Source organism: Calonectris borealis, chromosome 21 (assembly GCF_964195595.1).
Source record: "Calonectris borealis chromosome 21, bCalBor7.hap1.2, whole genome shotgun sequence".
NCBI classification, from domain to species: domain Eukaryota; kingdom Metazoa; phylum Chordata; class Aves; order Procellariiformes; family Procellariidae; genus Calonectris; species Calonectris borealis.
The window spans coordinates 120483-147240 of NC_134332.1; the positions used below are offsets into that span (position 1 = coordinate 120483).

Below are 26758 nucleotides of genomic sequence, written 5' to 3' on the forward strand. Positions count from 1 at the left end.
GCAGGGAGAAATCCAGACTGCCGTGATGCTGGGACATGTGTCTGACAAAGCTTTTCTGAGAGGAAATATTAGTCGATTAGTTCGTATCTCGATAAGGCACGCCCTCCCCATCACCTCGGCCAGCACAGGTCAGCACCCATGGGTGGCCCCAGCTGACTCTCCAAAACCTTTCTGGATGCCTCCGTGCCTGGGTGCGCCCCGAGCGTGATGCAGGAGACCCAGCCAGAGACCTTACAGAAGATACCTCTTCCTGCAAGGCTGCTGGACAGGTGCTTTAAGGCTTTGAAATATAAGGCGACCCCGAAGCTCACCAAGCACCCCAAAGCCCCTCTTCTTCACACTGCACAGACCCCATCCCTGTAAGAGGCAATTCCCCAAGGCCATGGGGATGGAGAAAGGGAAGGCCCTGGGTCCAGGGGGCACAGGGAAGCAGGAGAGGACGATGTTTCTGTTGGGGATCTGGAAAGCATCCTCAAGGGAATTCAGGTCCCTCCAGGATCATTTGCTTTTAATAAGCAAACAGACAAAGGCTGCTCGGTGTCCTAATTACATCTGTTAGCTAGGAAAAATATATCCTTGGTAAGCCCCTTCTCCATTTTTAACCATGTTTTCCATCTAAGAAATTAGAGACCGAGACTATGATTAAATAAACACCAGTGCATCACTTAGCTCTTCCCTTCCCCACCTTCCTTCTTCACTCCTGACCCCCCAGACAGTTAATTTACAGTTTGGGTGATTGTCTGCCAAGCCTCACAGGAGGTAGGCAGCTCAGCCCAAAAGCTGATTGTCCCTCCAAGGCTCCAGGCTCTCCGCGACATCCTCCAACTCATCCAGGATTTCAGAGAAAGACGGCCTCTTAAATGCTTCCACCTGGAACGAGAAGGGAAAGCTGAAGAGGACACCCCGGACCGCAGATGGGTGCTCTGCTGGGTCCCCCAAGGCTGGGCAATGGTATCCATCCATCACTAGCACTGGTCTGGGTCACACACCTGCTGGTGGAGTCTTCCAGCATCACCACTTGGTGATCCAGGCCCAGGCTGCTGCAAACGAGCAGCCGCAGGACAGGTCCCATTGTGCGGTATAGCTCAAGCAAAGGCAGCGAGATGCTGAAAACCAGCCTGACATACCCCAATCTGGACAGGGTGTGGGAACTGCTCATCCCAAAGCCCACCCAAACGGTGCATGGAAAGGCTGCAGGTAGGTATCAGGAGGGAGATGTATCATTCCCTGAGCTTTTTCGTGACAGTCAGGAGCTAACTGTCTTGTATCCCTGATGCAGCTCATCCTCAGTGGGCTGTGATCCCCCAGCCCTTGCAGTGCCATCGGGGTGTACCCAAAGTGAGGACCATGGCCTGGAGCACCCCCATCCCGCACCCCTACCATGCCATCCTGGGGCTGCCCTTTGTGCCTGACCCTGCGGAGCCAGCCTGGGGAACTGCACCAGAAACTCCCCAAACCTGCACATCGCACAAGGGCAGAGAAGAACAGCCCCAAGGGTCATTTCTGGCAGAAGCCCGTTATTATATCAACTTGCATTAGGAAGCTGCCCAACAGAGATACAAGATGTGAACACACATAAATCTAAGCCAGCTGCTGACATGAATCACTCCTCTGATTCAGGGCAAATTATTCACACGTCCTCGGGACCCGTGCAAGGATTTACTTCCATTTGCTGCCTTCAACTCCTAGCAATTAGGTGTATTATGATCATCCAGCTTCTCCACTCTCTGCCTGGTTACTGCCTTTGTTTTTCTCTTTCTTTCAGAGATTAACTTGAATCCTCACTTTCTCTCTGTTTTGCCTCCCAAGGCTTTGGGCAGCACGGGGGGGGGGCCCAGTTTTCACCATTACCTTTTATGCTAAAGCAAAAAAGGTTGGAGAACTATGCTCTGATTATATCTGTAACGCCAGGGCTGGTAACAGCAAGGCAGTGCCCTCCAGAGAGCATCAGCTGGGTGCCTCTGCTTGCAGCCCGGCTTAAGGAGGGATTGGACATGATCACCAACCTGCGTCCCACTCTGGGGTCAACATGCAAGGACAGGCAGGACCTTGGGATGTTTCGGGCTATAATACACAAACTAAACACTTTTCCTAGGGGCAAAACTGCACGGTGAATGAAAGTATACAATTGGCCCAGGAAGATCTCATCACTTCACAGCTCAAGTGGCAGAGCCCTGTGTGCTAGCACTGAAAGCAGCAGGTTCAAGCTCTCCAGAGTTCACAACAATTTTGGTCTCTGTCATACAAGTGTAATATAAATCCAATAAAACCAAAGGGAAAAAAAAAACGAGCAAGAATCTCACCCAACAGCAGCTAGCAGCGAGGTCCATCACCCGCTTGGGGCATTCGCTGATCATCCCTTGGAAGGCAGCAACATCCAGGCCATAATCCTGTGAGGAAGGGGGAAGCATGTGTAGAAACGAATTCAGCTATAAAGTCCTTTAAAAGTTCTTCATCCTTCTCAAGGTGTTAAAGCACAAAATGCTCATGGTTTAAAGCTTTAAGGGTCTCCATCACAGCTATTTTACTGATGCCTATGCAAAGGTACCAGGGCAACATCAGCTCTGGCATGGTAAATCATTAGCAGAGCTGGGAGACTACAGCTTGCTCTGTGCTATCCCTGCAGGGCAGTGTGTGTCCTCCTGGAAAAGCTCAGACTAAGGCAACAAGAGCCACAAAGGCAGAAACCAGTAGAGGAACCAGCAGCAGATGCTGAGCACTGGCTGCTGAGGGCAGGAACTGCAGATAATCTGGTCTTCCAACCGCAACTGAGAGTCAAAGGGGTCCAGCCAGCTGTTTCCAGCTTTATCCCTCCAGACTTCAGAGTCTCTGATACATAATTCTCCTTTACTTTGTGAACACAGATGGAGCGTTAGTTCCTATTCAGTCTCACAGAAAGATGGAATAATCTCTGGTCGCTGCAGGTTCTTTGCATTGCTCCTTGGAAAGCAGCAATTTGCTGTTTTCCTGCTGGATTTTTCATCCCTGTTCAGGATAAACTTTCCCTTTCCACTTTGTGGAAGGGAAACGTTGCAAATGTTGAAACAAAATGGCCATGTTTTTAGGGAAGCCCACTGTTTCCACATGAACTGCAATGTATTTGAAAATAAATGTTTGTGATGAAAGTTTAACCTGCCACTTCAATGGAGAAGCTGAAATGTCAAAGCGAAATGAAGTATTTGGAATTAAGGTCTTTAAACAGAAGTACTTCATCTCAAATTGTTGATCTAACAAAAGTTTTGAAACTATAGATGCACTGAACTTTTGTGCACTGAAAATTTTGAGATCAGATTTTCTCATGGAAAAACCTCTAGAGAGAAACCCGAGTATGAACACATACACATGTGACCAGGTCAGTCTGGTCCAGATACAAGGCATAATCTGGTACCGTGGAGAAAACACTGTTAGAACTGGCTGCAGGAATCATTACCTGAGTCCTGGGAAGCACTTCGGGGTCAGCTGGGATCCTGCCCAGGATTTCACAGAGGACAATGCCAAAGGAAAACACATCCACCTGCAGGAGGGGTGGGAGAGCGGGAGGTGGGACAGGGCATGCACAGAAGCAAAGCATGAGAAAGCGGAGTACCAACGACAAGGTCCTTCCATTAGTTACGCAAAAGCCCATCAAAAAAGCCCATTGGAGATGAAGGCAGCAAATCCCTAAATTTCTTCTGGGCTTCTGAACCCACCCAGAAACACCATAGCCCCACTTGGACTCCAGCCTCATCTTCGGGAAGCCTTGCCCCATGCTCTTGTTCAATGTCTGGTGCTTCTACAACAGCTCTGGCACCCCCCACAGATCCTGTAACAGGCTCATCGGGCTGTAACTCATCAAGCATCTTCCACAGAGAGGTTTCGCTGCGTTTGCCCACAGCAGCAATCCATTTCCCTAGAAGTTTAACTTAACAAGGCCACATAAGGAACTTCCAAGTTACTAAGCAGAGCATTACTGAGCAAAGGTCCACGTAGCAGGGCAACGTTTCCCGGGAAAGGAGGGAAGGTCTCTTCTGCTGTTGGAACACATCACCAGTAAGCAGAGGAGACATCCCCCATGCTCACTCGGGAGCTCTGAGGATGAACAAGGAGCTGGGAAGCAGTGCCATACCTTCCGGTCATAGGGCTCTCCCCGCAGCATCTCAGGAGCCATCCAGAAAGCAGAGCCCACCAGAGACAGCTTCCTCTCCACATCCTTCACAGGCAGCTCCACCACCTCCCTGGCCAGCCCAAAGTCAGTCACCAGTGCCTCGCGGCCCCGCGGCGTCACTCGAATGAGGCAGTTCTGAAAGGAGCCCATGGAGCATGGCATGAGACGCCTGGCGAGGAAGGGCCTGGACACTTCACTGAGCGGCACCTCGCCAGCCCTCAGCCCCACCTCACCATTACAGGCTCTCCCCTTGCCAGAGACCTGCATCCCGGCAGCACACATGGAGTGCACGGGGCAGATCAGGGATGGACGGATCACATCTGAAGCCAGGAAAAGTCCTTTGAAGAAGCTGTTCAATGATGATCCACATCCTTTTATCTGAAAGAGACCTCGACATGTGCATGTCGACCTTGTTCACTGTTCAGCCGAAGGCGGGCAGGATCACAGCCACAGCCCTTCTCACTACCCACAGCTGCACATCCCTAACACGGCTTTCTGGAGGAATTCCTATAAAATTATCTTAAGGTTTCTCAAAATCCCAGCAGTTTCAGCCTGTTCAGTTCCCCAGGATTTCCTCCTCAGCATCTGCTCCCAGGGAACTAGCAGAAACAACAGGCATCTTCTCCAGATGGCTCTCACTAACAACTCACAACAAGTGAGCACGTACACACTTCTTTTCCGTATCTTCAGCCATCATCACTGCAGGTTTCAGAGTTGAACCAATGCAGCGAGACAGAAGAGACAGGCAGGGAGCTCCAGCACTCACTAACTTTCCACAAGCAGACCTGGAAAGCTCCTGAGCTCATCAGTCACACCACATAGGAAATTGCACCTCACCTGACTTCAGAGCACACTGGCCAAGCAACCTGGGGTCAGAGTGAATGAGGCTCTTGCCTTGTCCTTGCCTGGTGTTTGCGATTTCAGGTTAGTAAACAGCCTGAGATTACAAAGGTGAGTTTCATTCCTCTCAAGACTGTAACCCTTGACTGGCTTCCCTACTGCCAACCTTCATCAATATTTCAAGTTTCTCTTAAAAAGCTCACAGAGCACCAACAAAAACGACTTGTAAGAGAGACACCACCATCCACCATCAACTGCAAGGACTTGCAGGCTCCATTTCCATGAACCACCAAGCCAGCCTTGGCCAGCTGACACAGATATGGTCCAGACTCACATCCTCACAGGCCCTCAGCTCACATCCCCTGTGATATCATGGACACGCTGCAGATCCCCCTGAGGTTTGCCCAAGAAAGGTCAACAAGGCACTGACCCACCATGTTCCTACTGCCACATCAAAGCCTGTCCCCACAGACAAACCTGAGAATGGCAAAGCCCCAGTGCTGTTCCTGCCCCCATCAAGCAGCATGAGCCCACGCTGAGGAAAGCAGCCTCCCAGCCAGAGGGCCAATACACCAGGAACATGATGTGCCTTTGCGTTACACTCAAAGCCTGCCTCCAGATGCCAGTCTTCACAGCTGGCATGCTGCCAGGGTGTGAAACGCATGGAGGTGACCATCCTAAAATTGGTGACCTGGGCTCTCTGCATCAAGGAAGAACAACTTCCCTGCACTTGAGCGAGGAGATGCACATCTCCTGAGCTCTGCTGGTGTTCTGCACACAGACAGGGACCATCTTACATGGCACTCGCTCCTGTGACCAGCTCCTGTTAGCAACAGCTTCCTCCTTGTTGTGCGCAGGAAAAGAAATCTCTAAATCTGGCAGAGCTTCTCCTGGAACCGTAGGCAAAGAAAACCATGTGCAATCCTGCACACATTTCCATCTGGTTTCTCTTCTGACAGGAACAGCACTAGGAGAAATATAATTTTATCTCTATCTGGGTCTCCTGCTTGGCAAGCGATGAATGCAATGTAATGACAGGTTTTATCAAGAAAGCTTCCTTGCCTGCAGAGGGATTAGCACAGAGCAGAGAACCAGCATGAGGCCTGAGGCCTCCTGGTTACAGCCCTAAGGGGTGCCTGTACGGTCCCCTAACACAGTCGCCTTCAGCAGTTCAGGGGTGATGTCCCCTTTCCAGCTGCGTACCTTGGAGTTGAGATCTCGGTGGTAGATGTTCTTGGAGTGCAAGTAGATCATGCCTCTGGTGATGTCAGAAGCTAAGTCCACTTTTTCCTTCCATGTCAAAGCAATGTCTTTGCTGGCCAGGAGCTCCTCCAGGCAACCCCCATTCACGTACTGTGAACAGAGACAAAAAGCGGGTGGCTGTGCGGCCGGGCAGAGCCTTTCCTGGAGCTTCTCGGGTGCTGAACCCTCCCTCGCTAACCAGGAGCCCCTCCTTCAGGATGGAGGTTGGGAAGGCCGCCACACGCAGGGGCCCCTGTGTATGGTACGGTGCAAATACCCCTCCTGGCACAGCAAGTCACTGGGCTCTGCCCCACTGCAGGGACGGCTGCATGAGCCAGCTGTGGTCCTCATTCACGGGCAGTGAACTAGAGGCAAAAAGCCTGGCAGCAGCTCAGTGAACGCCTTCTGCCACTGGTAGCATAGGAACAAGGTGAGACCTCCCTAGTACCAGCCCAGGCTTTTCCATTAGATCACGCCACCATTCCAGAGCCACCCTGGAGGTCCTGCCACTCTCCATCTGCTTTAATTTCTACTCCTGCCCTCCATCCCTGGCTCCTCTTCTCCCCGCCAGCTGGCCCATTCTGGCCCTTTGGTGGTACCAAGCCAACCTGAAACACTTTTTGGCCATCCTGCCTGAACCTCATGGCCCTTCAGTGACTGTGCTCCACTCCAGCTGTGACCAGCTGTGGGGCAGAAAGGACCAGAAGCCTCTCCGACGCAACCTTGCTAGTCCAGAGCCATTCACAGGCGCAGAAATCAGAGAGGCGTAGATATGTGTTACAGGGTATCTGCCATCCTCCCTGCCAAAGAACCGCAGGGTCCTTGTCTGCCCATAGCACACTTACAAGCAAGAAGTCTTTACCTCCAGAATGGGGTACAGCTTGTCATCCTTTACACATATCCCAAGGTACCTAAGCAGAAGAACACATCAAAAAAAATAAGAAAAGAAGCCATCAAGGTTCAGCTCAATCCCTCATTGCAGAACTGCCTTAAGAGACACCGAGCCAACTCCAGCCCCTTCCAGTGTCCACTGCTCGTGGCTGGAGGATATGCCCACCTGACGATGTTGGGGTGGGACAGCTTCTGCAGCAGACTGATCTCACGCACAATCACCTCTTGGTCCACGTCGTTCTTGTAGATCTTCACCACCATCACTTTACAAGCAGCAGCCTGGGTCACCTGGAGCCAAGGTTGGAGGACATCTCTTAGCTTCCAGAGGTCTGCCAGCCCCTCTGGACAACAGCATCCCTTCCCAACCAAAGGCCCGAATCTCATTTCCCTGCTGCCCAGAGCTTTGCACAAGTGCAAGGTGCAAGGTGCTGTCCCTTCCACATAAGTTCCACTCCAGTGATGCCTGCCTGGGTAGCTGGGGACAGCTAGGTCCCTCCTGTCCCAACACATCACAACACTATTTCTCTGCCAAAATTTGTGTTCTTTGGGCTGGAGCAGTTTCTCAGCCCACACTGGGTTACCGCAGAGCTGGCCTTCTCCCCTCCCATGCCTTGCATTCAATGTCCCTTACCAACTGCAGCCTGCCCCACATCTCCATCCCTCCTTCCTGCCTGGGTCTCATGACTGCACAAGGCTGCTGGCCACACTCCTCATCCCCAGTTCCTCCTGCACCCCTGCCCATGGCCAGCCCCCCTCCACCCAGGCTCTGCCACACAGACACAACAAAGAAAGCGCAGAGCCAACTCGTCTCTCCCCCACATCCCAGGACAGAGGTGGAGGGACAGGAGGACAGGAGGCTTCCCAGCCACACGCTAACCTGAACCTCTGCTATGGATTACCACCAGATATTTCCTTCCTAGGGCCTCCCCCGGGGCAGGGATACTGGAAGTTAAAGAACAGAAAACAAAATGCTCTTCCCCCACCTTACAACACTGAACAGACTGAGCAGGCATTTTTAGGAGGAAATTTGCTGTCCCCTGTGGAGACACCAGGGTTGGGCAGTACTGAATGCAGGCTGCAGGACATGCAGGGGTGCCCTGGCTTTCAGCCCCAACAGGACCATCCAGGGCCCCAACTGCAGCTCATGTTATCTGGGCTGACGATCCAAACAGCAGTTTCCAGACCACATCACAGAGCATTGTGGTACTTTAACAATTCCACCCTCAATTAACATGTGTTTTAAGGAGAGTCATGTATCAGGTGTGGCCCACACTGATGTCCTGACAGCTCCCCCAGGGCTAGCAGAGAGTCCAGCCACGTGTTTGATTTTCTCTTATTTTGAGATTTGTGGGGTTTTGTTTGTTTGTTTTAAGGGAAAAATAGTTTAGACACAGCATGAGCTGGCTTAAGAGCAGCACTTTGAGTCCCAAAGTGTCACTCATTGCTCTCTGTGATGGTCACTTTACGGATAAGGTTACTAGCCCAGGTGAGGAAAACAAAGAGCTATACGTAAGACCTAGCTGGGCTGGAAGGAAAGAAAGGTTCATTATAATCAGGGTCACAAAACAAACTGTCTTGGGAGCAAAATGAACTGCTGCTTCCTTCCTGAAGGAACACAACCTGATAGTCAATGCTATCGCTGGAATAACTCTGCCTCTCTACTTGAGCAGGTCGTGAGGAAGCCAGGGCTCTGACACCCTCATCTGATGGGACTTCATAACCACAGACGGTGGGTCACTAATCAGATGTAACTGATTATTAACTGTAATTGCACAGATGTAAATATAAGAGATGCTATCCATCATCTTTGCCTAAAGACTGTGAATGCCCTTATGCCCAGGACAGGGAGCAGCTGAAATCTGGAAGATCTGAAAAACCTTCAAAAGAGCTAATACTGAGTTTCAGTGAGACCTACGAGCTCTGCAAAAACTCTGGTGGAGACACTGAGTTACACTGAGCTTCCAGGTGGGTTGCATGTCCCAGCTGGACACCAGCAGAGTTCACAAACAGTGCCTGGGCTGGTGGAGTCAGTGACCACTGGAGGCGTTCCTGTCCACAGGGCAATGCAAAGTCCAGCCTGGTCTGCAGAAGATATGACTGAAAACCAAGGGTAGACCCACACCGAAAAAAAAGTAGTGGGGAAGATGGGCAAAGGTAACGGGCTCAGAAGGCCTCTTCCAAGACCACAGACTTTGCTCTGGCCAACCTGGAGCAGCCCTTGGTCTGTTCCGAATCACACAAAGTGTACAGTTTTGTCCTGGATCGGTGTGAGAACCAGGAAAGTGTAGAGGGGCCTCCAAGGTATTCTCATTTCATGCTAACAAGTGATGAAGGGTACAGATCTGGTGTCAGCCTTAAGTGGAGAAATAAAGGTGAAAATCTGGCACTAGAAAGTTGCAGAAAGACAGGGAGTGGGAATGTGCTTCCTAATGTGTATGAAGCTTTTTGAGGGCCAACAGAAAAAGAGTTTGCTCAGAGGCTCCCTTTGGGCAATGCCTTAAACCAGTCTCAGAAAAAAGAAATCACATTGCATTTCTCTCCTGCTTTTGAGCACCTCAGACGTCCATGTATGAGAGAGTTCCAACGAAAGAAGCTTTATACTTTCCCCGAGAGAAACTCATACTTGAATAGCTCCTTATTGCACATCAGAAAACTAAGGCAGAAAAAGAGGGAAAGTACTTTGTGCCCAGGTCATGCAATACATAACGCTGTGCCCAGACCTCTTGAGCCTGAGTCACCAAGTAGAACCAAGTGAATCCTCCTTCCTCAGCCAACCCACATATAACAACTCCTGAGAATGGGCTTAACCAAAGGACAAAGGATGGTAAAAGCAACAGGCAGCCAGCACAGGCAGTGCCAGCACTTTGGGTAGTCTATGTCCTCGCTGCAGGAGCACTTTGGAAGACAGCATCTGTTGGCAAAGAGCTTCAAAGGACCATCGCCAGTGATCCCTCGCAGCAGGACTGCTGCTCTTCAGGGCTATGACTCCACAAGGGACTGGCTGATCCAAGAGGACCATCAGTCATCAGAGCACTTGGTTACAGTCACGCTCGAGTCCTCAGACAAATGTCAAGTCCCCACAAAGGACTGTCATTGTCCCAAGTCCTCCTCCACTGACTTCTGACTATTTGACCCATAGCATTTCATTCAAACTTCATTTTTTTTACGTTTCTTTTTCTCCTTCTACTTCAAGAAGTTATTTCGTTTTCATTCAAGATCTGTGTCTCCAGCCTGCCTACTGCTGGAATTTCACTCACTGCCAGGGCAGGAGGAAAATGTCATGCACGAAGGAAACAGCAACTGTTACTATGAAAATCTGCTAGATGAAGGAAAGAGAAAGCGATGGCAACAGCACGCTGCGTAGGTGGGGAAAGCAATTACTAGAGGGAGGCTGTGGTGGGGAGAGGTATATTGCTCCAGTCTGCAAAGAGCTGCCATAGACCTTTGGCTAGAGATTCCCCTTGAACAGCTTTAGTGCAGTGTCCCTGGACCTGAAGGTCACCCAAAGGCTTTATCACAGCAACAAGCCCAGATGCAGTAGAGGAGGAGACAGAGCCCTGAGAAAGCAATGTGCATTTATCTATCTGACCTGTGTTTTCCGCGGTTCCATGCCCAGACCATGCCAGCCTGGCTTCACTAGTTTCAACTGGCCACATGTGCTTACACCAGCCAGGGATCTCACCCAGAATACCAGAGAGTATTCCTCTGGCAGAATCATCTTATGCTGGCCCAGGAGAAATGTGCAGTCATGATGTTTATCACAGGGCTGGTCAAGCTAGGAAGCTGAAAGCAATAGTAGAGTCAGGCCCAATTTGTTTCCACTGGGTCTGTGTCACGTCCCAACAACCAAGACCAGTGTCAGCAGCCACATTCTGGAGGGCTGCTGGGAGGAGAAATAAGGTGGGCAAACCTGGCCACACTGCAACGCAACGTGGCATCTGCTCTCAGAGATGAAGGCTGAGTCTCACTTCCTAACGTGAAGTGCCTCCTTTCACTTTGCTGTTCATAGAGCAGTGAACACTGAGGGCTGCAGGGAAAGAGCCCCAAGTCCCATCCGCTCTCCCCCAAATAAGCAGTGGCACTCCCAGGCTGAGGAGCAGCCTTGGAGGGGGAGAAAAGCTAGCAGCACCCTGGATCCTGTGCTTGCTCAGAGAGGGTTAAACAAACTCCCACACCAGTGGAGCTTGATGCAGGCAGTGACTCACAACAGTCCCAGTGAGAAAAGCAGTTTTGCTTTGGTGACACACCATCCGCATCATGCACTGGCTTGCAGGGAGCCATGGGTCTCCTGACATGAAGGCAGCAGAGGCAGAAGTGGACAGGCCAGCAGCCTGTCCCTGCCCTAGGTCCCCTGCTCTTCCCCAGCATCACCATAACGCAGGGCAGCAGCCGGAGAGGGGTAACAGCGCTGGCGTCTCCACGGGCTGTGGGTGGCAGGTATTCTAAGAGACACACGCAGCTTAATTTTACGTTCTTTTTCTTTATGTTTTGCTACAGTTTTGACAACAAAACCTGCACAGAGCATAAATATCCCCCTAATCTCATCCAATACCTAGTTTAGCTCCCTAGCCTGTTGTATGGCTAGATGACAGTATCGATGAACATTGATTGATCGAGTCATCCCATCTCCTTTTTCGCTATAGAAGGGGAGATGTGCATCAAAGGCGATGTGCTAGGTGCGCGAGGGGGGTGTCCTTTCCTCCCTCACCCCATCCAACCTGCTAGAGTAAGCTGGGAGGGAATGAAGATGAGGAAATAAGCTCGCGGACAGGTTCCTCAGGTGAGGCACCATCTACACAGCCTCAGCAGCTGCTCAGCTCCTCTCACACAGGTTGCGGGCTGCCTGCATGTCAGTTTACCTTGTAGACCTTGGAGAAGAAACCGCTGCCTATCAGCTCGGCGTTGAAGTTTTCCCAGAACTCCAGCTTCCTGACAGCCGTGCGCAGCCTCTGCCAGCGGTCCACATGGTAGTAGGTGTCGGACGACTCACCATACTGCATAGGGCTGGAGGGCTCCGGTGCGATCAGCCCTGCCTCGCACATCATGGGGGCAGCAGCTAAAACACAGTGTATTTCACAGTGAGCCAACAGCAGCATTTGGACATCAAACAAATACCTGCACTAGAGACCAGGACTGGACGAAGTCTCAGGAACAGAGGGACAGGAGGCGAGGCACGGAGATGATGCACCCTGCAGCACATGTTGCACTGGGAAACACCCATGGCCACTGTCTCCTGGATAAGTCACCCTGGGCTTAGGCCTAATTTATGCAAGTTGTATTCAGACTTCTTTAGACTAAGACTTAAAGATATCAAATTATCATATATTCACTTATACTTTCTAAAGGTTTACGATAGATAGGATGCATCACCTTCAACACATGATAGTGCAGCCCAGGAAAAGTCCAGGGGACTTGCTCAGCAAGCTTGTGTTGGTTTAAAAGCCACTGTGTCTAAATTGGGCTTTTAGCATAGGTCACGTGCCACATACTAATGTGTCCTGGTTTCGGCTGGGATAGAGTTGATTTTCTTCCTAGTAGCTGGTACAGTGCTGTGGTTATGATTTACTACAAGAATAATGTTGATAACACACTGATGTTTTAGTTATTGCTAAGTAATGTTTAGGCTAGTCAAGGACTTTTCAGCTTCTCATGCCCTGCCAGGTGCACAAGAAGCTGGGAGGTGGAATAGCCAGCTAACCCAACTGGCCAATGGGGTATTCCATACCATATGATGTCATGCTCAGTATGTAAGCTGGAGGGGTTGGCTGGGGGAGGGGGATCACTGCTTGGGGACTGGCTGGGCATTGGTTGACAGATGGTGAGCAATGGCATTGTGCATCACTTATTTTGTATATTCTATCATCATTATTATTATTATTATTTTCCCTTCCTTTTCTGTTCTATTAAACTGTCTTTCATAGAATCATAGAATCATAGAATCATAGAATCATAGAGGTTGGAAAAGACCTCTAAGATCATCGTGTCCAACCGTCAACCCAACACACCACACCCACTACACCATGTCCCTAAGCGCCACATCTACACGTCTTTTAAATACCTCCAGGGATGGTGACTCCACCACTTCCCTGGGCAGCCTGTTCCAAGGCCTGACCACTCTTTCAGTAAAGAAATTTCTCCTAATGTTCAATCTAAACCTCCCTTGGTGCAACTTGAGGCCATTTCCTCTTGTCCTGTCGCTAGTTACTTGGCAGAAGAGACCAACACCCACCTCGCTACAACCTCCTTTCAGGTAGTCGTAGAGCGCGATGACTTCAGCCTCCTCTTCTCCAGGCTAAACACCCCCAGTTCCCTCAGCCGCTCCCCATCAGACTTGTGCTCCAGGCCCTTCACCAGCTTCGTTGCCCTTCTCTGGACACGCTCCAGCACCTCAATGTCCTTCTTGTAGTGAGGGGCCCAAAACTGAACACAGTATTCGAGGTGCGGCCTCACCAGTGCCGAGTACAGGGGCACGATCACCTCCCTGCTCCTGCTGGCCACACTATTTCTGATACAGGCCAGGTCTTTATCTCAATCCATGACTTTTACTTTTTTTTCCGATTCTCTCCCCCATCTCACTGGGCAGGGGGAGTGAGTGAGCAGCTGTGTGGTGTTTGGCTGCCTGCCAGGTTGAACCACTGCAGTCCTTTTTGGCACCCAACGTCGGGCTCGCAGGGTTGAGATATCAACAGATCTGACCTGAGCGTGTTAAAACAAATTTGTTATAAGCATTCATTAGATCAGTTTAGTAGTCGCTGGTCACAATGTTGGTTTATTTGCACTTGAATTGTTGGATTTGTTCTCAGAGTTGTTTTATGTAACACTTTACTTGCTGTATATACTGTTTATCAGTATTTATGTGCTGTTTATCACCTCTGGGAGATGGATTAAGGTTATCGTTTTGCTATACTGTGTAACACTGGCTTATGGTATGATAAACTTATTGGTCATGAGATTGTACTCAGCACTGCCGTCATCCCTGTGCTTTGGGAGCTATCTCTCGGAAACTATTAATAATTACACTTTTTACCTCTTCTCCTCGGAAAGCCAATTTACGGGGGAGACACCTTCCTTCACCTTCCCCTTCTCCTCCAGGCTGATTACAATAGCTCTTGAGAATTTTGAATATCCTTGGGATGTTCAAGCCAGCATGCTCCTATTGCTATGTCTCCTGAATGTGTTTCAGATTTTGTTTAGGGTTAAACAACTATTTAGAAAAATCACCCAGAGATCTGCCCTGAGGCTGGATGGTCATGGATGTCACAGCATGTGGGAGAATACGGGCAGGTACTTAGAGAACTTCTCACCCCCGATGGTCTGGAACTTTACTCCCGAACAACTACAGGATCCTGATGAAGTGATAGAATGCTTGAAAAAAAAATGCCGTGGTTATTCCAAAGAGGCACAACTTATCGCACTGTGCTGGACCCTGGTTAGTATCTACTGCTCGGTATTATACAGCACCCTCAGGGAGAAGAGAAGGAAAACAAACCAACAGGCACTGTGGCTACTCCAACCCCCATGACAGACACTGTGGCTACTCAAACCCCAGCGACAGGCACTACAGCTGAACCAGAGGACCAACCCGTGCCAGTATCAGTTGCCCCTATACATAAGAAGAAATCTCGGAAGCGAAAGTCAGCTCATTTAGAAAGGGATGATGGAAAAGCAGGGCCATCATGAGGAGCGGAGGAGGAAGAGGAAAAACTCGTAAACGAGACAGAAACCACCCGATCCCTATCCCTGAGTGAGTTGCGAGATATGCGAAAGATTTCAGCCGTCATCCAGGCAAGCAGTTACCTGGCTGCTCTGATGCTGGGATAATGGGGGCGGCAGCCTGGAATTAGAGGGTAAGGAAGCCAAGCAGCTGGGATCCCTTTCTAGGGAAGGGGGCATTGACAAAGTGATTGGAAAAGGGGCACAAGCCCTCAGCCTCTGGAGACAACTACTGTCAGGCGTGAAGGAAAGGTATCCCTTCAAGGAAGATGTTATATATCACCTAGGCAAATGGACTGCTATGGAGAGAGGTATCCAGTACCTGAGAGAATTAGCCATGCTGGAGATGGTTTATAGTGACCTGAACAACGAATAATTATCCAAAGATCCAGATGAAGTCCATTGCACCTGACCCATGTGGCGGAAGTTTGTATGGAGTGCACCAGCGTCGTATGCCAATTCATTGGCAATACTGTCCTGGAAAGAGGAAGAAGCACCGACGGTGGATGAAGCAAACTCTGGGAATACGAAGAAATTGTCTCTTTCTCCCTTGTCTCAGCTGAGGAAAAACTGTCCTGGAAGGTCCAGCAACTCGAAGAGGACATGTCCTGCTCTCCACCTTTACGGACTAGTATCTCAGCTACTAGGAGTCAGCGTCCTTCTGCTCAAGAGAGAGGATATAGAGGATATACACTATGGGGCACCCTGTGGTTTTACCTGCGTGACCTTGGAAAGAACATGAGGAATTGGGATGGAAAATCTACCTCAACCCTAAAGGCTCCGTGCATCCTTGGCATAGACTACCTCAGGAGAGGGTATTTCAAGGACCCAAAAGGGTACCGGTGGGTTTTTGGTATAGCTGCCCTGGAGATGGAGGAAATTAAACAGCTGTCCACCTTGCCCGGTCTCTCGGAGGACCCTTCTGTTGTGGGGTTGTTGAAGGTCAAAGAACAACAGGTACCAATTGCTACCACAACAGTGCACCGATGACAATATTGCACCAACCGAGATTCCCTGATCCCCATCCATGAGCTGATTCGCCGACTGGAGAGCCAAAGAGTGATCAGCAAGACTCGCTCACCCTTTAACAGTCCCATACGGCCAGTGCAAAAGTCCAATGGAGAGTGGAGACTAACAGTAGACTATCGTGGCCTGAACGAAGTCACGCCGCCACTGAGTGCTGCCGTGCCGGACATGCTAGAACTTCAATATATACTGGAGTCAAAGGCAGCCAAGTGGTATGCCACAATTGACATCGCTAATGCCTTCTTCTCAATCCCTTTGGCAGCAGAGTGCAGGTCACAGTTTGCTTTCACTTGGAGGGGCGTCCAGTACACCTGGAACCGACTGCCCCCGGGGTGGAAACACAGCCCTACCATTTGCCATGGACTGATCCACACTGCACTGGAACAGGGTGAGGCTCCGGAACACCTGCAGTACATTGATGACATCATCGTGTGGGGCAACACAGCAGAGGAAGTTTTTGAGAAAGCGAAGAGAATGATTCAAATCCTTCTGAAGGCCGGCTTTGCCATAAAACAAAGTAAAGGTCAAGGGACCTGCACAGGAGATCCAGTTTTCAGGAATAAAATGGCAAGACGGACGTCGTCAGATCCCAATGGATGTGATCAACAAAATAACAGCCATGTCCCCACCAACTAACAAAAAGGAAACACAAGCTTTCTTAGGCGTTGTGGGCTTTTGGAGAATGCATATTCCAAATTACAGTCAGATCGTAAGCTCCCTCTATCAAGTGACCAGGAAGAAGAACGACTTCAAATGGGGCCCTGAGCAACGACAAGCCTTTGAACAAATTAAACAGGAGATAGTTCAGGCAGTAGCCCTTGGGCCAGTCCGGGCAGGACAAGATATGAAGAATGTGCTCTACACCGCAGCCAGGGAGAAGGCCCTACCTGGAGCCTCTGGCAGGAAGCCCCAGGGGAGACTCGAGGTCGACCCTTAGGGTTCTGGAGTCGGGGATACAGAGGATCCGAGGCCCGCTACACTCCAACTGAGAAGGAGATATTGGCAGCATATGAAGGGGTTCAAGCTGCTTCAGAAGTGGTCGGTACTGAAGCACAGCTCCTCCTGGCACCCCGACTGCCGGTGCTGGGCTGGATGTTCAAAGGGAGCGTCCCCTCCACACATCATGCAACCGATGCTACGTGGAGTAAGTGGGTCGCGCTGATCACACAACGGGCCCGAATAGGAAACCCCAGTTGCCCAGGAATCTTGGAGGTGATCACGAACTGGCCAGAAGGCAAAGATTTTGGAATATCCCCAGAGGAGGAGGTGACGCGTGCTGAAGAGGCCCCACCATATAACAAACTACCAGAAAATGAGAAGCAATATGGCCTGTTCACTGATGGGTCCTGTCACCTTGTGGGAAAGCACTGGAGATGGAAGGCTGCGGTATGGAGTCCTACACGACCAGTTATAGAAACTGCTGAAGGAGAAGGTGAATCGAACCAATTTGCAGAATTGAAGGCCATCCAGATGGCTTTACATATTACTTACCAAGAAAAGTGGCCAGTACTTTATCTCTATACTGACTCATGGATGGTGGCAAATGCCCTGTGGGGGTGGTTGCAGCAGTGGAAGCAGAACAACTGGCAGCGCAGAGGTAAACCCATCTGGGCTGCTGCATTGTGGCAAGATATTGCTGCCTGGGTAGAGAACCTGGTTGTAAAAGTACGTCACGTAGATGCTCACGTACCCAAGAGCCAGGCCACGGAAGAACATCAAAACAATCAGCAGGTGGACCAGGCTGCCAAGATCGAAGTAGCTCAGGTGGATCTGGACTGGCAACATAAGAGTGAACTGTTTATAGCTCGGTGGGCCCATGACACTTCAGGCCACCAAGGAAGAGATGCAACATATAGACGGGCTCGTGATCGAGGGGTGGACTTGACCATGGACGCTATTGCACAGGTTATCCATGAATGTGAAACATGCACTGCAATCAAGCAAGCCAAGCAAGTAAAGCCTCTTTGGTATGGAGGACGATGGTTGAAATATAAATATGGGGAAGCCTGGCAGATTGATTATATCACGCTCCCACAAACCCGCCACAGCAAGCGCTATGTGCTCACCATCGTGGAAGTAACCACAGGATGGCTGGGAACATACCCTGTGCCCCATGCCACCGCCCGGAACACCATCCTGGGCCTTGAAAAGCAAGTCCTATGGTGACATGGCACCCCAGAAAGAATTGAGTCAGACAGTGGGACTCATTTCCCAAACACCCTCATAGACACCTGGGCCAAAGAGCACGGCATTGAGTGGGTCTATCACATCCCCTACCATGCACCAGCCTCCGGAAAAACTGAACGATACAACGGGCTGTTAAAGACAACACTGAGGGCAATGGGCGGTGGGACATTCAAGCATTGGGACACACAAAGGCCACCTGGTTAGTCAACACTAGGGGATCTGTCAATTGAGCTGGCCCTGCCCAATCAAAACTTTTACATACTGTAGACGGGGATAAAGTCCCTGTGATTCACACAAAAAATATGCTGGGAAAGACAGTCTGCGTTACTCCTGCCTCAGGCAAAGGAAAACCCAGTCGTGGGATTGCTTTTGCTCAGGGACCTGGGTGCACTTGGTGGGTGATGAGAAAGGATGAGGAAGTCCGGTGTGTACCTCAAAAGGATTTGATTTTGGGTGAAAACTGCCGATGAACTGAATTGTATGGTGTTAATTGCTATATAATACTGTATGTCACCACTTCTATGGTTACTGTATGTCATATTAACAGCATTGCAGTAAGAATCACCCAGATTAATGAAGAATGAACTTTGATGAAACCAAGCAAAGTGCAGTGATAATGGAACCAGTACTGGCTTCAGCATGTAACAATCCAACACCACACACCCGAAAGACTGTTACCACAGATCGAGCCCAAAGTAATGGACTAAATTAACTCAATAGACATTTTAGAGGGATGGCCCACAGACTAAGGGAATTATATCTGTGTGTGTCTATCAAAAGACAGAAAAGTGGTAGTGATTAATTGGAATGTATTGGAAAATGTGAGACCTGGATGGTATGGAATAAGGGGTGGATACTGTCCTGGTTTCGGCTGGGATAGAGTTGATTTTCTTCCTAGTAGCTGGTACAGTGCTGTGGTTACGATTTACTACAAGAATAATGTTGATAACACACTGATGTTTTAGTTATTGCTAAGTAATGTTTAGGCTAGTCAAGGACTTTTCAGCTTCCCATGCTCTGCCAGGTGCACAAGAAGCTGGGAGGTGGAATAGCCAGCTAACCCAACTGGCCAATGGGGTCTTCCATACCATATGACGTCATGCTCAGTATATAAGCTGGGGGGGAGGGGTTGTCTGGGGGAGGGGGATCACGCCTTGGGGACTGGCTGGGCTTTGGTTGGCGGATGGTGAGTAATGGCACTGTGCATCACTTATTTTGTATATTCTATCATCATCATCATTATTATTATTTTCCCTTCCTTTTCTGTTTTATTAAACTATCTTTACCTCAATCCACAAATTTTAATTTTTTTTTGATTCTCTCCCCCATCCCACTGGGCAGGGGGAGTGAGTGAGCAGCTGTGTGGTGGTTGGCTGCCTGCCACGTTAAACCACAATATAATGCCACATCCGTTACCCCAGAGCTCTAGACAGGGCTTAACTACTATTGCAGACAGAGGGTCATGACTTGAGTGCTAGCAGGAAACACTCAATCTTAAAAGGGTCCTCGCTTGGCAGGTGCCTACAGTTCACTGTAAGCTCTAAAGAATCACAGCACAAGGAAATGCCCCAGCAACACTCCTCCTGTCTGTGTATCCCGAATTTGACTCCAAGCCCCAAGTGCCTCTGCTAAATTGTCTTCCTTTTCCACTGCTCTGATTCTCACACTTCCTTCTCCAGTCCCCTCCCTCCATTCCCCTTTCTGCCTTTTATAGCACCAGGCTCACACTCCCCCAAAGTAATGTGCCATCCTTCCCCTTCTCCCACATCACTTGCCTCTAGTTACTTCCAAAAATGCAGGGTAAGCAAATCCAGTGGAAAATGGGCTTCTGACACCCTGAGTGAGGCGAAAAAGGGACCTACTTCTGCATAGTTGGTACGCTACAACGCTGTCTGAGCACCTTGTACTCACAGCACGTGCTCAGATTCCTGGGGGTCTGGCAAGCTGCTTTGCCAGACTGTAACCACGTGAGACAATGGCCGACAAAGGGTAATTCTTCAACGCTTCCAGCTGAAGCAAAGGTAAGCTCTGCCCTCCCTAAGTTTCTGTCCTGGGTCTTGCACCAAACAAGGAGCTGTATCAGCATCCCTTGATCCCACGGATTATTTCATGGCTACTTTGCTTCTACAGGATGAGGCAAAATCTACACTAAGACGTGCATAAAATATTTGCACCAGCCACCTCATCCACCCACAGTCCAGCCAAGATCCAAGGAGAGAGCTGCCAAACGGGGAGAGATGTGGTGGCAGGGCTAAGCAGGGCAGGTATTCACAAAGAGCCAAGGGCTGGGTCATGGCGCAGGCAGGTAGACAGTACTGAGCAGGGCAGGGATCCCTGACACAAACATCAGGCAAGCTCCAGGCTGAGACTCAGGGAGCTGCAATGCAGGGGAACAACAGCACAAACTTCTGAAAGCAGCCAGACCCCAAAGTTGCCACCACAGGACAGTCCCACACAGACTGCAGGAATCCAGTCCCAGCAAAATCAACATGACACACGGGCTCCTACCCGATTGCATGGCAAACACCCGCAGGACCAAAGCCCCGTGCTCATGAACATGAGACCCGTGGCCTTGATTAGTGGAGAGCACTTAGATCAGGCAGGGCACACGAAAGCAGTTACCGGGCCACAGCTTTACCCATGCTCTGACCCAAGGACAGGCAACCAAGGAACATCCCATGATGGGACGCAGCTGCAGGGACCTGCCTGGAGGTTTTTGCCATGGGACAGTCACTGCTCCTGACAGCCAGCACCATCTGAAACACAGCCGTGCCTGGTCCCCTCCCATCCAGCCTCCACCCAGGCGCTGCGCGCTGGCACGAGGGAAGAAGAGGCTTGTGCAGAAGCAGGGGACGGGACTCACATCAATCATACTCAGCGCTGCTAAAGCCACCCCGCTCTGGCTGTGTCACTGAAGGCATTACCTTCCCGCAGGGACAATTCATCCAGATTTTGCAAGGATCTCTCTCTGCTGTGCAAAATGGCCCAGCTTTGGCAGGGCTTGGGGCACAGGTGCAGCAGGGCAAGGCACCGGCACAAGCTGGTGGCAGGGTGCAGCAAAGAGCTTTTATTGCCCAAGGCCACGCCTAGCACGCAGGGCCAAGGAGCAGGAGGGCAGACACAGGAGGTGCTGCAGCTCCAGGCCAAGCAAGTGGTGCTTCACGCTGAGTCAGCGGGACACAGAGGAACTCCTCCACATCCTGCACAACTGGCCAGGACATAAGGGTATGCTGACAGGATTTGACGGATCCTGCTGACCCCAAGCTGCTAGCGAAACACGGAGAAGCAATGGCAAAGGGTCGCCCTGAGCATCGGACCCATCTTTGAGGATATACTCCCAGGGTTTACCCTCTCCTGCCCCCAATCCTGGGACACAGGTTTGACCTCTCCTGTTGTGTGGATGGTGGAACAGTAACGCGGCAAGCCACAACCTCACCCCGGAGTGCCAGTCACTCACTGGCAGAGCTGTGGCAAGCACTCCCAACTGCTGCTCTAGCCACCGGAGATACACTTACCCAGCAGGGTCTGAAAGCCTCTCCCTCCACTTTAGCACCCTTCAGAAACGAAAGACAGAAAAAGAGGAGCCTCTCCTTGGCAGAGCAGCACCTCCAGGTGCCCTGATCCCCAGCCACCTTGGAGCCCCTCCTGCCTGCAGGGTGACCCAGGCACAGGCCCAACAGGTCCCCTCGGGCAAGGCAGGCTGCCTGGGGCTGCCTCTTCCACAGGGCATGGTTTTCTTTTCAGAGGCCTCTCTGTTCAGTGGTTTTCCCACGTACCATCTCCTCCCTCCGTGACCTAGTTCATCAATTGCCTCTTTGTCCATTAAAGAATCCCTGCAGCATCCCCAGCACGCCGGGAACGGCCCCTCGCATTATGCCGCTGAGTGGGAGTCGAGCCTTTATTTTCTTCTTATAAATGTGGCTGTTTGGCCCCAGATTAGTGCTGACACGTAGGCTGGCAGAGAAAATGGCCTTTCAAAATGCTGAGATTTATCTGAAGCCTTCCCAGGATCCGGGGAGGGAGTGTGAGAGGATGGGAAAAGGACGGGGAGCGGGAAGGGCGGTCTCAGGGGACAGCCTGCAGCCCCAGGCAGCAGGGCAGGGCGCATCCTCGCGTCACCAGCAAGGTTTCGAGCACCCAAAGCTGTGCTTTTCTCTGAGCAGGCAGAGCACTGGGGCAGCTGCTCATATCCCTGGTGCTCCCAGCTTGAATTCAACCCTCAGCAGGGAGACCAGGCTCAGACACAGGAGGCTTGTCCCCTTCGAGGCTGCCATGCCTGCAGGGAGAGGGGAGATGGAGGGGGGACCGTGATGCCACTGGCTTCCACCACCCTCTGGGGAAACTGTCCACGTCCCCAAGCTTTCAGCTGCACCAGCAGCAAGCAAGGAGCTTCCTCTGTACACAGCAGCCAACATGCACCTCCCTGCTCCCCAGGGCGGCAAGAAGCACCAAGGAAGCAGCTCACGGGCAGCTGGAAAATGTTTGGATGCGGTGAGCTGTCATTGCAGGGAACCCACTCATTGCCAGATTAAAAACATGAAATTAGCAGTCATTTTGAAAAGCAGACCTGGGGCACCATCTTCCTCGTCTGCAGACACCAGAGAGGCACCTGCACGCCTTCTGTGCGTGGGGTCACTCTGTAAACAAAATATCTTTGCCAGGACAGCAGGGTGCCCACTCTCCCGGTGGAGAAGGGGGTGTGCACTGACCATGTCTGTGTGTGTGTGTGCACATGGGTGCAGGATTTGGCCTTGGGGGGATCAGGTACAGAAGGATGTTTAGAAACCTGTAGGTACTATCACTAGCACTGGGGTTTACCTGTTGTGTTGCTGATAACAATCCTGATGCTTCACTGGCAGCCAGCTGTTCACATCTCATCAATAAATCAGTAAATCACTTCAGTCCCCAAATGGTTTAAACCACGAGTTGAGTAGTTTTCTCCTGCAGCATATGTGTGGGGTGCACGGGCAATGCTCCCTACAGCCCTCTCCGTACTGCCCTGCCTGTGCTGGGCTCACGCAGATGGAGGGATGAGTGCTCCTCAGCTCCCAAGTGAAAACACAAAGCAAATCCAGATAACGATGGTGACATTAGATGAGATCATCTGTCTAAGCCAGATGAATAAAACACCTCAGTAGAGTTACTCAGCATTTATCTCTGTCAACAGAAACGGACTTTCTTCCATTCTGGCTTTTTATAACAGACACCAGTAAACTTTCTTGTAGCATAAGGAAAATGCAGTAGGTCAAGCAAAACCAAAATGGATTTGCTGACTAGTACTACGTTGCTGATCCCTAAAAATATGTCATCAGTATTTTTGAGTTCTTGACCCACAAAACAAAGGAAAAAGTATTTCCCGAGTACTCCCAGCCTGGGGAGGAGGCTAAAGACAGACCACAGCTCCTGCTGCCCAGTTAGAGGATGGTTTCCCACAGATAAAACAGCGACATTCACCAGTGCGAGGATGTCAGGAACAGCCCTGCAGCCAATAGCTCCCAGCGTCACCGAGGATCACCTGGCTTTCCCTGGATGCCATCGTTACACAAGTTAACAATTAGCTTTTCATAGACATCCTCACATACATAGAACATCTAGTCTAAGCTTGGCTGTCTCCCTCAAGCTAACCCCACTATATTTGATCTCTCCAGTCAAAAAAACAATTTTCTGTTGGGAAAAAAATAAAATAAAACAGAATCAAGAATGCAAATTCCTCTCTCCATAGGAAGGCAAATTAAAGTAAATTACACAGCAAGGATAAAGGGATACTTGCATTTCATTTGAGCATGAATGCATTTTTCATAAAATGACAGAAATAAATACAGCCTGGATAACAAAACTTAAAAAGCTCAGGGCAAGTTACTGGCAGGATAAATCATTTTCACTTTGCAAATTCAAGTGCTAATTACGCTGCTGTCAACAAGGACATGTGTGAGCCACAGACTTGCACGAAATCCTGCCATCCTGGGACGCATCATGCTTGTGGGGCCAGGATCACACCCTGGATTCCAATCCCAGCTTTGATTTAGCTGCTGTGATTTCAAACCTATCCCTTGCCAGGTAAGAAAGAAACCTTAGGAAAGATCTAAGATCTGGGAAATCTGCTTCCCCAGGAGATTTAAACACAAAGGAAAGTCATGAGAGAACTGATAGCTGAAGTACGCTTTTGCTGAGGGGAATATGCCAAGTAGTAGGGACAAGATCCAGCAAATGGGAACTCAGATGATCCAAGAGGTTCTTGGCACAGGTAAGTATAGGTCTTTGTTATAACTGGCCACCATGTGACATAAATCCCCTTAGAAATCTGAAATAGTTAAAAGACTCCACACACGTTACGCTGGGGGAGGACCTAAGCGTTGGAAAACCTGATCAGGTTCCCAAGTGAAGATCTATGGCTGATGCTATCTACAAAGGGGAGACAAGCTCTTAAGATCTTCTGGCCCTAAAAATCAGTATTTCCCCAAGGCTTTCAAGGAAGAGATTAATTGTCTGTAACTTCAGCTTTAGCAACAAACATTTTTGAAGATAAGTGGAGAGGGACTGGCTCCTCCAGCAACTGACTTGCCCCCTCCCCACAAGACAAGTCTACAGGGGAGTGAAGACACAGCTAGTCCCCTCCTCATCTAAGGAGCCGTGATCTCCAGCTCCCGTGTGCTCACACCCAGTGAACCGAGTCCCACTTTAAATGGCTTTCACAAAACTGATAAAGACTCGTCAGGCCAGGATGCATAAAGGCATTTAGGCAGCTAAGATGCAGTTTGACCTCTAGCGGGGTTAAGGACAGTCAGGCACCTAAGTCTTCCAAGAAGAACTTGGCTGTTCTGCACTAAGTTTTGGGCAAGTTTCCCAACCATCTGTGAAGGTCTCTGTGCAGAGTCCTCCCCAGTAACACTCCCCATGCACAGAAAGTGCCACAGCACTACCTGCCTGATGGGAAATCAGTGGGTGTTTTGAAGGAAGAGAAACAAGACTAGAACAAGTGAAAACACACTCCCCAGGGCAGTCAGCAGAGAAGGCTTCGAGTTGGCTTGCCTTGCAAAATGGATGATGATCGACAAGGCACACGGATTCCTTTGAGATGGAAAGGTACAGAAAAGAGTAGAAAAAAAACTAGTCGTAACAACTCAGCAGTCACAAGCCTAATCCCACACATTTACTATCTATCTCTGCTCCCTTTGCTACACTCTTCATGCATGTTCTGTGACTTTTATTTTAATTCTGAAGACTCATGGTACAAGACCCTTAATTGATGTCATATGGCACTTATTTCACCAGCATATATAAACCTCATTTTCCCCTGATATTTAATTGATGCTATACAAATGAAAAAGCAGAGCAGGGCACGTGGGTGTTTAAAAGGAAGCTCAGCGTGTGGGAACTGTCAAGCATTTGAGTTGGCTAGAACATCCCCAGCCCACCCTCTCCACCAAGAAAAACGCATTAGGATGAGAAAAGATACCGTGACCTTACTGCTGAAATGTTTGAGGCATCATCTGATAGTGATTACTGTAACTTGCTTCTTGTTACAGCCCAGAGACGAGGGCTGAAGGCTGTGGAGGGACCAGGGAGGGAGGTGGGGGCTGTACTGTCAAACAGCCATGAAGGGCTGGGCTCCCTGCAAACCCAAACATGCTCCACAGCAGGTGAAAGTCGTGCCCTTCATCTTTGGGGTTTCCAACCAAAACCGCAAAGAGAAATCTCAAATCTCAACCACTCTGCGTGTTCCCAGAAGCCAAGAGATTATTTTTAGCTCAAGGATTGTTCTTGGTGCAGATGGCCAGAGTCCTAAACTACAATAAAGGCTGGGGCTGTCTGCCACCCACTGCTGGCAGATCACCCCATGGTGAATGAGCCTCTGTGTCCATCTCTCCTCAAATGCCAAAAGGCAGTAACAGCACTTTGCTGGTTTCGCAAGACATTCTGATATCTCAACAAGGAAAACCCCATCTGCAACAACCAGCATCGCTCCTGTTCAGGGAGAACATGGTTTCCTGCCCCTCGGGTCCTCTTCTGTATGTCTTGCTTGGTGTCCTGAAGCGTTTGCTACCTCCTGTCCATAAGAATGCACTGGGCTGGAGACGGCCACATGCTGTGTTGCGGGCGCATCGGCAGCTCACCACAGCAATAACACCTGGCACTAACAGTGCTTTATATGTTCAATAAGCTGCTGGAGCAGATACGGTCTTTGCCAACTGTTTCTGAGCAATGCAAAAGCTCCCCCACTGAGCTTCACACACAAGCTCTCACCACACCTGGTGAGTAGTTTTCCTCCTAAACCTGGTCGATCTCTTTTCAAACCACTGGACATCACTCGGTTCCTGCCAGTTCTTATATCTAATGCATTCAACACCCACAAAAAACACTGAATAGAAACAGGACCAAATCCCCTGAAAGCGCTTAATTTTGGGGATGCTTAGACGGCATTAATTGGGCTTTGCACTTTGAGAGCCAGGTGGGGAAAAGCTTGTTTTTATACATGGAAAACCATCAGGAAATGGCTCCAAGTCATAGAACTGCACCATTTCGGAGAGGACCCAGTGGACCTGAGACCCATGCTCCAGCCATATCTCCATCCCTCAGAGACAAGGGGATGAGTTGGGTGAAAAAGATAGCTAATGGAGACCCACCTCCTGTTGACTGCTGTATCTACAGGCTCCCAGTGAATGATGGAAAGAACAGTCTAATGGGTCCTTGTGGCATCCTCCAACACTGTGGTGC

General features: G+C 50.1%; 1 protein-coding gene across 1 annotated transcript; it reads right to left on the reverse strand.

The window, feature by feature from the left end:
• Positions 1–642: 642 nt before the first annotated feature.
• Positions 643–26758, reverse strand: LOC142091528 (dual specificity testis-specific protein kinase 1-like). Its single transcript, XM_075170957.1, has 9 exons — positions 26668–26758; positions 11977–12173; positions 7284–7405; positions 7089–7137; positions 6188–6337; positions 4106–4279; positions 3431–3514; positions 2304–2390; positions 643–870 (listed from the first exon to the last, which is right to left on the reverse strand). Exons 2-9 carry the CDS (start codon positions 12160–12162, stop codon positions 769–771), a joined length of 954 nt encoding a protein of 317 aa, XP_075027058.1. The 5' UTR covers positions 12163–12173; positions 26668–26758; the 3' UTR covers positions 643–768.

Bases quoted from the DNA above. Each gene is read 5' to 3' on its own strand.
- LOC142091528 (XM_075170957.1), bottom strand. From the start codon at position 12,162: ATGATGTGCGAGGCAGGGCTGATCGCACCGGAGCCCTCCAGCCCTATG. The intron at 4,280-6,187 runs GTACGCAGCTGG...GGCTCCTTTCAG, and splicing joins ACCGAGATCTCAACTCCAAG to AACTGCCTCATTCGAGTGAC. The intron at 871-2,303 runs GTGAGATTCTTG...TTCTCGTTCCAG, and splicing joins TCGCTGCTAGCTGCTGTTGG to GTGGAAGCATTTAAGAGGCC.